General features: G+C 32.0%; 2 protein-coding genes and 1 long non-coding RNA gene across 3 annotated transcripts; all 3 read right to left on the bottom strand.

The window, feature by feature from the left end:
* Nucleotides 1–3,116: 3,116 nt before the first annotated feature.
* Nucleotides 3,117–5,826, bottom strand: LOC103828930. Its single transcript, XR_625410.3, has 2 exons — nucleotides 4,074–5,826; nucleotides 3,117–3,512 (listed from the first exon to the last, which is right to left on the bottom strand). It is a non-coding gene; the product is annotated as an uncharacterized LOC103828930 (long non-coding RNA).
* Nucleotides 5,827–7,995: 2,169 nt separating this feature from the next.
* Nucleotides 7,996–8,985, bottom strand: LOC103829094 (probable LRR receptor-like serine/threonine-protein kinase At1g29720). Its single transcript, XM_033274825.1, has 3 exons — nucleotides 8,791–8,985; nucleotides 8,552–8,705; nucleotides 7,996–8,478 (listed from the first exon to the last, which is right to left on the bottom strand). The coding sequence occupies exons 2-3, from the start codon at nucleotides 8,696–8,698 to the stop codon at nucleotides 8,170–8,172; spliced, it is 456 nt and encodes a 151-aa protein (XP_033130716.1). The 5' UTR covers nucleotides 8,699–8,705; nucleotides 8,791–8,985; the 3' UTR covers nucleotides 7,996–8,169.
* Nucleotides 8,778–10,906, bottom strand: LOC117125763 (probable LRR receptor-like serine/threonine-protein kinase At1g29720). Its single transcript, XM_033275961.1, has 9 exons — nucleotides 10,903–10,906; nucleotides 10,213–10,601; nucleotides 9,938–10,133; nucleotides 9,841–9,861; nucleotides 9,578–9,736; nucleotides 9,414–9,505; nucleotides 9,115–9,325; nucleotides 9,014–9,022; nucleotides 8,778–8,971 (listed from the first exon to the last, which is right to left on the bottom strand). Exons 1-9 carry the CDS (start codon nucleotides 10,904–10,906, stop codon nucleotides 8,778–8,780), a joined length of 1,275 nt encoding a protein of 424 aa, XP_033131852.1.
* Nucleotides 10,907–11,255: the final 349 nt, after the last annotated feature.

Raw genomic sequence — 11,255 nt, 5'->3', positions numbered from 1 at the left:
ATGAAAATATATCTATACTATTAAAAGAGAAGTCATGACATCTTTAATGTGTAATATTTTAAATGGACCATTCCTAGAAAGTTGCTTCTATTATTTTTTTTGTATTTTCATAACAATATCCTAACAGGATATTTAATTCTCTTTTTATTCCATCAAAATGTTATTGGATATGGATAATTTCGAAAATATATTTATTCCATCAATATATAATTATAGTTGCATATAACCGTTTATAATATACTTAATAATAATAACATTTAATTATTATATAGTTAATACCTGCATATGATCTAATTAGTAATAATAATAATAATTAATATTTATTATGCAAATAAAATAATGTTAGAATTTCACATGCAAATAATAAAATCGAATCTAATATATTAAAATCCTAACACTATTGTATTTGCATAATAAGTGTTATTATTATTATGTACTATATAAATCCTAACAGTATCTCAAAAATTTCTTATGTACTATATAGATCCAATTTAATTTGCTTTCTATAAATTTTAAATTTTAAATAAAAAGTATGTAAAGTAATACTGTTACATAATAAAGTTTCCAAAATATTTTGTTACAAAAATATAGAATATAAAATTTATAATAATATTATATAAGCCATGTAATACATTTTAGAGTTACATAATATATAACACTAAATTACATTAAGTTATTACTAAATTTTGTTATATAAGCTAAAATATTTTAGTATAGAAATAAGAAACCCGCACGGTTGTGCGGGTCAAGATCTAGTTAGGATTAAAGTAGCTACAAAGATTTTATATTATTAACTTTAAAGAAATAAATGTTAATTTTTATACATGTATTATATAGTTTGATAATGTTAACCCATCTTACCAACATATTAGATTTTATTTTTGAACATAAATATTTTATAATTACGAAAATAAAATATATACATTTAATACAATTTTATTATATTTAGCTCAATATAATAATTTTATTTTAATATGATTGATTATGATTATATAATAAATAAAATATTATAGATTTTTTTTTCATTTTATATAACTGAATATATTAATGTATAATAATATTTTAAACTAATTTCGAAATTAGTGAAAATATTTAAATAAAATTTTGAAAATGAAGATCTTGTAAAAATCTTTTTAAACAGATTTGTTAGAATTTTAAAATAAATATATTTATATTTAAAATGAAAAGATATCAAAAGATATTATGATTAAAATATTTTAAAAATTCTATTTATTATTAATCTGAATTAAAATGTAGTATGAATTTCTATGAATAGGTCCATTAGGTCCATTTTTAAAAAAATCACACATGAATCAAAGTTGTGACTTCTGTTTTAATATATAAGATTTGAAAATATAAATTTAATTTTAGTTGAAGCTAGCGTAAATTTTAATATTTATTTTGTTATTCTTTTTAAAAATCCTAAGTATATATCACATTAAAAGATTTCCACGAAAATAAGTCGTTTTGCAATTTTAAATTTTTGTTCCACGTTAATTACAATACTAAGTTTAAATATTTGTAAACTGTGATTACTAGTCTAAATAATACATAAAACTAACATGGATTATTTATTCATTTATATGTTTCTATTGAATTTATTAGTAATTTCATTTTTATATTTTCTCTAAGGGAATAACCAAGTCACTGTAATAAAAAGATCTCGAATTATGTAAACATCATGAAAATTGGCAAGGTCTCCATAACTTATGTTCAGTCTTTAAAAAAAAAAGCTTATGTTCAATCTTTTGGTACTATTTGTAATACTAATGGCTATTTTGTTCAGCGCACTCACTGCAATAGTATAACAAACAATATCAATTATATGAGTACCAAATTTGTGACTTTATAAAGTTTAGAAAATGGCGATTCTTCTCATAAATTATATATAGTGATTCTTGGTTAATCATAATGTTATCATCACCAAGCCATTAAATAGATACATTTTATATAATAACATAGGAAAAAGGTTGTTGCTATACTTTAGAACTTTCATTAGATGTTCTTTTTAAAACGCTCCCCTTTGTTCTTATTATTTTTTTTTTTTTGAATTATACAGAGGTATCCTGACCCCACAGAAGTGATCCAGACTAGTCACGTGTCAGTCTTCTGTCCCTGGCGATGCCGAAATGTTAATTCCCCAGTGGCCGGGATTCGAACCCAGGTGGCGGTACTCACAGCTGTAAGCCCTTTACCACTAGAACTAGAAGCCCCGGTTACCCTTTGTTCTTATTTATCAAAATATTTTTGTAAACATTAAATTTGATCATGTTATCAGCAAAGTTAAAATATCTTACTGATACCTTTGATTAGTTAAAGATTTTTTTTTGTGTAAATGTTAAATTTTATACAAAACTCTATACAGAGATAACCGGCAGTATAAAGAAAAAGTAAACTAAACAACAACAAAAAAAAAGAAACAAGCAACTACAAGTGCTAACATACATTGAACTAAGACATGGTTGACTAGAAAATGAAAGCAGAAACTAGACCAAGGATACATTTCCGAAAGAGAAAGAACTTTTGAGAATACATGAGACCACGCCTTGGTAGAAATCGGCTTGGCCGCAATGCTTTTCCAATTGATTGGTTCTGTCTCGCGCAGCTTTGATCCTATTAGCTGGATTAGTTAAGATTTTATTAAAATCAAAATGAAATTTTTGATTAGTCCATCTATTGTTTCTGGTTGATTAAAAGCCTGAATTAGCTGAAATGTGCAACATACAAATATATAATCTACAGAACGAATATATAATTTAAATTATTTTTCATCTTACGTCTGTAGAGGTGAAATAGGTATCAGTCCGACCAAAACAAAATAATGAAGTGTTGGGACATCTATAATGGAAATGGTCTGTTGAAATATTTTGACATTTGTTTTGAAAGATTCTCTGCTTAATGTAATTGGTGTCTTGTGCTCGATAATGTTACGTCTCACTTTTTCCAAATTAATCGAAGAATGTGAATACGTAGAAAGAGTCAAGAGAGATAACACAAATCACATCATGTCCCTATGGTCTGTCTAACTCTAAAGAAACCACTCACTTTAATTTAACACCACTTGTACATTCTTGTACAAAAAAATGTTTAACCATAAAGTCCTGTCCCTGGTAAAAGAAAACTCAATAAACACAATGCCTATTAGTCAAGTAGGAGGACTTTTCGTATTTCGATTTATTCTCCTGTATTAGCTTTATCAAGCGAATTAAATACAATATGAAACCCTTTTCTAGTACCGCACGAATGATATGAATCCTAATTTGGCACTTCTCTCGAGACTAATTGCGACACCCGTCACCTCCTATCTGGAAGACAGCGTGTTACCTCCGACGCGTCATCATACAACAATATGACATCCGTCTCCTTCTCACTAAGGACGACGGGCCATCAACAATATCCCATAATATAAAAGCCCATAAACCCAGTAACGCTCACCCAAGCCCAAATAAAATCCGAAAGAAAAGTCCAGTAGCACCAAGTCCGTCAAAATATCACATACTTATTTGTCTCACCTGAAAAGGGGAAGAGTGAGGGGTGAGCAACAGGGAAATCGCTCAGTAAGGTATGGGATGCTACCCCGTAGTTCATGGACCCAGACATAGCACTCCGAATAAATATAAATTAATTATAATGCATGTCAAACACGGTACCTAAAGTACCCAAGCAACAAACAATGGTCCTAGCGAGGTGCACACTCGCCGCCCACTAACAGGCCAAAAACATAACACAGCTCGAGATAGTGCTCGGACACCGCCCGTGGACGATTTATCAATACTTCCAGGCTACAGCTCAACCGGTCGACTAAAGTTGGCCATAACCTCATACAATCCGGCATACAGAAGTCCGTCTCTGTATCCGTCTCCACACAAAAACAATCCTAGCTAAGATTTTACATTTAAGTGAAGCAATCAATATTGAATCATCTAGCCCCCTAGTTCCGGTTTATGCAAAGAACCTAATAACTAAACAAGCAATGACAGACTCGATTTCAAGCAGACGGAACACATTAGAAATAAATTATATTTATTCGAGGTCCTAAGCCGTGTACGAGAAGTTCGGGAATAGACCCTCACCTTAGCAATTAGGAGAAGTAATGTCTATGAACTCCAGCTGCTCAAATAGCTTCCATATCTGAAATCAGATCGAAATTCTGAGTCAGAACGCCTTTCGAACGGTTAAAAACGGAACTGGTCAAGGTTTGCGGAAAAGTCAACCCGCTGGTCAAAGGTCAACCCGGTCAACTCTTGACCAGAAATCGATATGACATAACCGACCGGTTTACCTTAACCGAACCGAAATTAATTTAAACCGGTCAAACAACCAGTTTACCGAGTCAACCGAGTTGACTCGCTGAGTTGACTCGGCCGAGTTGACCGAGTCACCGGCCCGTCACCGGTATCGGTCACCGGCCGCGACGGCGGAGGGCGGCGGCGTCTTACCGTAAAGTTGACCGACGGCGACGGCGGAGGCGATATCCGGCGGCGGTGCGTCGAGTACACGCGCTAGGTCGTTGTAACTTCTGAAAGCGCGTACGGCTTCGTCTGAGCTCCGATTGCGGCGTGGTCGGTGTCTACGGCTTCGTCCCGACGAGGGGAACACGATGATGGTCTTGCATGCGAGCGATTCTCAACGGTTAGGGAGATATAGCCGATTTACTGAACGGACGAAAACAAAGCTTAAGAGGCGGCGGTTTCCGGCGATTCTAATCTGCGGTTGACGGTGATGACGAGCTTGACGATGTCCTGGCGTGTGGTGGCTCTGGCGATCTCTGGTGGCAACATGCATTGGTTTTTATCTTTCTTTCTCTCACTCTCTCTCTCTCTCTCATTTCTTCTTCTCTCTAACTTCTGATTTTTATTTTCTTGTTGCAAAAGGAGAAATCAATGTGAAAGGTGGGTATTTATAGGAAAATAATTGTCTTACAGGTAAATGCATATGACTTAGCTGGCTAACAAACTCCGAGACCAGGATCGGGTCGTTACACTAATGTCTCCCTACAACAAGAACCACAGTGTGAAGATTATGAAGGTTGAATAGCTAAAGAGCATACGCTGATCCGGAAGATAACGTAATCGCCACAGTGGATGGCTTGATGCGCAAGTCTCTATGAACTCTAGGGTAGGAGTCTCGGAGATGATATGTTATAAGTCTCCCCTGGAAGCATCTTTCACTTCTCTACTTTCAAGATTCTTTGCCCGAAATTAAGCCAAACCAAAGTGTAGCTACAAATGGAGGCAAGCCTCCGGCCTGATTAGAAAGCTTTGAATCATTTGACAAATCAATAATCTAAGAGCAATTTTAATGGAAGTTTTTCACTACGTTACATGGAATTGGAAGCGGATACACAGAAACACGAAAACACATTATTAGAAAACTTTAGGAAGTGGGGTATGTGTTAGAGTCGTATATATAAATATATATATATTAAACTCCAAAATTAATATATTTATAATAAAATATTGTAAATAGTAAAATCCAGTAGAAAATTCATATACTACAAATCAAATACAATAAATATGTATAATTGCAAAGAACAAATATAATAATATATGTAAATCTTATGTATATTTATATTGCTTTGAAACTGAAAAAAATAAAGCACGACAATCAGTTGATTCATGCACAACAATCTATACTATTATTTGCAAAGTAAATTTTTGGAAGAGAAAAAGACTAGGATAGCACCAAACCAAGTTTTTGTTTCCAAAGTAGCACTCAAGGTTCAAAGTCACAAAAATAGGTTTCATTAAAGAGGTAAATATACACTTATACCCCTTAGGTTAATTAATCCAAACCTTAGGCTTTAGAGTTAAGGGGTGGGGTTTTGGAATTAGGGTTTAAAATTTTATAAAAAATAAATACTAAAATAAAAATAAAAATTTTCAAAATAGTTTCAAAAAGTATTTTTAAATTATAAAAAGACAATTTGAAAAAAGAAATAAAAAAAATTTTGAAAAAAAATTTCAAAAAAAAAATTATAAAAATTTCGAATCTGAAAACATATAATCTGAAACTATAAAAAAATTTCTTTTTTTTTTATTTTTATTTTTATTTTATTTATTTTTGTTTGTTTATTTAATTTTAAACCAAGGGTATTAGAGATATTTCACGCTTTAATGAATGTCATTTTTGTGACTTTCTCCTTCTAGTGCTATTTTTGAGACATAAACTTCAAAATGTGCTATTATTGACAATTGCCCTTTTTGGAATCCAGCTCTCACGTTAAAAGTTAGAATTGTTAATATCGTTTATACCCTTAATGAATAAAATGTATAAATAAATTAAAAAATAAAAACAAAATTTTAATTTATTTGATTAGATAATTGATTAAAATTAATAATAGTAAGAATTATCTAAAATCTGAAAATATAATTAAAAAAAGAGATAATTTCTATATATATTGTATTGCTATCTGAAAAAGTCTTTTAGTAAAAAGTTAAAAACATAATTATATAACTAAATATTAATCATATAAAATTCTTAATTATATAGTTAAAAATAGAATATTGAACCATCCAAAATCTAAAAATATAATTAAAAAATAATAATTTCTATATATATATTATATTGTTATCTGAAAAAGTCTTTTAGTAAAAAGTTAAAAAAACATAAATTATATAATTAAAAATAGAATACTAAGTTATTTTAAGATTTATTTTAGTATAATGAATATATTGTACAAAGAATTTTTCAAAAATTTATGAAAATGTTTAAGCCCGCATCGCGGGCAAAACCCCTAGTTGAATAGTACAAACAACATAAAACATAACGAATAAGTGAACAAAACGTATTACAATTAGATCATTATTCAGAAACACAGAGTTGTAATGAATTTGTTTCTTTTTTTCTTTTTTAATTTTCAGCTCCAGTGTTATTGATGAATTAGGATTTTAATAAAGTGAGTCATGGAAGCTTCATTAGTCTAGTAGTTTGACCAATGATTCATTAATGTTTTTAGACTATGAGTTTTAGGTTTTAATTCTCAGAAAAGACATAATAATGCAAATTAATTGTAGAATCGTTTGTAATATTTTTCAGAATTTGTAATAGCATAATATATCCAGCGTTTAACTAAGTTGGACCGGAACCAATTAAACTTTGCAAGCCCATAAAAATAATGTTCCATCTTCTTTCCACATCTAAACTATTAAAACTGAAGTACAAATAAATCTTAACCCTAAGTTTTCCTCAATAATTACCATCCAATGCCACTGACCTTATAAATAGCAATTTAAGTAAAAATTGTTATAAAATTGCCTAATATTTAGCTACCTAATAAATTTAGAAGATAGGCAATCATTCATTTATTCAAAAAATCAATAAAACAATTTTGCAATCTATAAAAAAAACTATAAAATAGATTCAATGATCAGATTAATTTATTGGTTTATTAAAAATTAAATTAATCAAAATCGTTTAAAATTTTCAGAATAATAAAATTAACTCAGTTATATTTAATTATTTAGCATCTTCTAATTTAATTAGTACAATAATATATGTATTTAACTTTTAAATGTTTATAAAAATTAAAAACAAATATCCGTGCGGAGGCACGGGTTAAGATCTAGTTAATAATACAGTCGCCGTCATGCTTCCGATCTACGATCAAAACGCTTCCACCTACGAACCCTGCGTTTCCATCACGCTTCCAAACAACACAATTCTGGAAACGCGATTCCGAGCCATTCTGCTTCCTCTTCGGACCTCCACGGGCGATTCCATGTAACGTACATTTCTCACCACGAAGTTCTCAATCCAAATATTATATAAATATATATATATATATATAAGAATTAGTGTTTTCTTTACAAAAATTAGTATTTAATTATGGATATTTAAAATTATGGGAAACTCACACCAAAGTATATTTAGATAATATATAAGCCTATTAATTTATAATATTTATATTTTCTAATTTTGAGAATCTTTGGTTAAATACCCATGCTCTAAGCTGCATCTGATTTTGAAAAGAGATTGTTTTGGAGTCTTTAAAGCTTCCAAGAAAATGCTTAACAAAGTTCACCACGTTTAATTGTGTGTGGACATGTTTCACAATTGTGGTCGAGTTTCAGAATTTTTCATCATAGACTCGAAGCTCTGTTTACACTACGGTCTAGATAAAATAAAACAATGGCCTGTGGACTAAGAGGGTACAGGTCGTAAACAGATTCACAAGTGACAAGACAAAGGAATTGACACGAGGTAATCTGAAGGTAGGGACGATGTCCCAATCTCTGATGATCGCTTAAACCTCAGTTCATCTCCATACACTCCAGGGTCTGAGATTATCTGTTCTATCTCTGTCTCACCTTCAAGCATCTTCACAACTTCCGACATGGTTGGTCTTAAGGTCGGAGACTTGTTGGAACATAGAAGCGATACCTTTATCATTCTCTCTGCCTCCATCACATCATACAATCCTTCAAGCTTCGGATCCAGAATCTCTGAGAAAGCTTCTTTCTTCTGTAAAACAAACGCCTGAAATTGAAAAATCAAGAACCTTGTTAAGCACGCAACGCAGATCCTTGTGGGGGAAGTATTGGTTCAGTACCCAATCGAGAAGACCAATGCAACATTCGTTATCTGGTGTGTAATTAGCATTGCTCTTTCCACTAACAATCTCCATGGCCACCACACCGAAGCTGTAAACGTCTGCCTTTTCTGTTAAGTGACCCCTCATTACATATTCAGGAGCCATGTAGCCTCTGCAACCAAAACAACATTTTAACATGATACTGAAAAACATTATCAAATGTTGGATTCATGTGTATGACTGACTACAAAACTGACATTGTTCCAGCAACTTTGGTGGTAATGTGGCTCTTCTCGTCTTCATGAAGCCTAGCCAACCCGAAATCCGAAATCTTTGAGTTCAGATCCTTGTCTAGGAGTACATTTGTCCCTTTTATGTCTCGGTGAATGATCTTAACTGCTGAATCTTCGTGAAGAAAAGCAAGCCCTCTCGCGATTCCTACTCATATTTTGTGTCTTGTTCCCCATTCTAGTTTTAGACCGCTTCTTCCTGCACACAACAGTTACAAGAAAACAGTCAACTTCAAGACAGGAGAAGCTAAGCATCCAGCAACAAGATTTGTTTCATAGTCAGAACTTTACCAAATAATGCATCAGCAAGACAATTGTTCTCCAAGTACTCATAGACAAGAAGAAGCTGATTATTCTCACAACAGCATCCATAGAGCTTCACAAGATTTGGATGCTGCAGGCAGGCGATCATACCTATCTCGTTTACAAACTCCTTGTTACCTTGACATGATTTTGAAGATAGCTTCTTTACCGCTATCAAAGTTCCATCTGGTAATCTCCCCTGTATTGTCAAATTACTGGCATTAACTTGGTACTCACGTCTTTTTTAGTACATTGGCATTTCTAGAACTTAAAAACACTTTTGTTACCTTATATACAGATCCAAAGCCGCCTTCTCCAATCTTGTTTAAGGGGTCAAAATTGTCAGTTGCAACTTTTAGTTGCTTCAAACTGAAGGAACCTGTTATCATTTTAAATCTATTAGCTCTTTCTTTTACAAATACACCAACAACAGAACTTTAACTGATATTACCTCTCTTTCCTGAATCTTCATTTCTAACACATTTCTTCCAGTAGAATGCGCCGACAATCAAGAAAGCAAGAGAGAGTATCAGGGTTGTTATGACGAGAATGAGAGTATATATTCTTGGTTTGTGTGCTTTTCTGACTAGAAGAGGATGATGTACTTGAGCTGAAGATATACACAAGAAAAATAATGGGAGAAATATTGATCCATATTCATATATAAATTTTGCCTAAAATAGGATTAAACGACTGAACATTTCTTTTTCTTACCGCCACATTCAGATTCAGAACCTGAGAAAACAAGAACAAGAAATGAATCAAGATGCAAGCTCATGATGCTACTTTATACCAAAGAACTTCTACTTACTGGGACAGACTGAGATTGCAGATATGAGAGAGCCATAGTGCCCTCTTTTTGGAATGATCGTTGTGCCTTTCCCTGCCCAGTAAAGCCGTATCTCTAAAGTGTTATCAGTCACGGTTGTGTTCACTTCTTTTATAACTTCCTTGTGAGTTCCATTAGCCTCTTCTCTTATGTTGAAATCCTCCCAAATCAACTTACCCTGAATAAACAACAAAGAATTAGCCAAAGACGTTAACAAGACTTCTTGGGAAATCCGCAGCTAAAAGATGTATATGTACCTGAACGTAAATGTTAAAGAAGCGTTTCGCTAGTCTAACATATGGTTCCTCATCTGAGAATTGAATCTCCGCAAAATGGAGTTTTACATTGTAGCTTCCATTTTCAAAACAAAAAGCAAAGTAGGCCAGACTCAGGGGAGAAAGTCGAGCTGTCTGGTATAGCTCAGGGTATTTTGCTGATACTACAGAATCTGAGAAAACTGTGTATGTATCTTCAGTTATTATATCATCCATAAAGTCACCAGTATTGCTGAATCCCCATTTTTTTCCATGATAGTTCATAGCTGAACCGGTTAGTCCAGAGTTATCACCCTCGTATAAGAACCTTCCTCGAGAGTTTTCGATAGTTACATTAGGTCCCCCGCAGTTTATATGAAGGGATCTACTATCTGTAAAAAATTAGATTTCTTTTAAGATCATACTCAACCTAAAAACAACTTGAAAATGGAAGCAAAACAAAAGACAAACAAAAACAACACTTACAATTTTTACACTGGTTTATTGCAGAACATGGAAGAAGTCTGATTCTGTATTAAGAACAATGAGTTAATAACAGTATGCATTTTGAAATTGGTTAGATTGGTCAAAAATGTTCTTACAGACTGTTTCGTGAACTTGAGCTCTCATATGTGTTTAATAATATCATCTGGCCATTCAAATGGCAACTTAGTTCATGGCTGACGGGCTTACCCATTATTCCCAATTTCTCTTTTATCAATCAGCCTACCACCGTTTGGTTATAAAGTTTTATGTTCCCCAATTACTAAATTGTCATCTATATTATTAAAAGTGAAATACTTTTTAGAATTGTTTAAAAATATTAATAGCAATATAAATGAGAATTGTTTAGAAACATGACTACAAGTATTTTAAAACGAAGTATAGTGTCATTTTATTATTTTTATTAATATAATTACTTTATTTGTTTTTCCATATTTAGTTTAGTTTAACAATCTCATTAATTATATTATCTTAAAAATATATCACATCATTAATTATATTACCATAATAATGATAGTGCAAATTTTTATTTATTAGTTATT

The sequence above is a fragment of the Brassica rapa genome, chromosome A07, assembly GCF_000309985.2.
Source record: "Brassica rapa cultivar Chiifu-401-42 chromosome A07, CAAS_Brap_v3.01, whole genome shotgun sequence".
NCBI classification, from domain to species: Eukaryota; Viridiplantae; Streptophyta; class Magnoliopsida; order Brassicales; family Brassicaceae; genus Brassica; species Brassica rapa.
The sequence above is the reverse complement of the archived record's forward strand: the minus strand, read 5'-3'. Positions and strand labels throughout refer to the sequence as shown.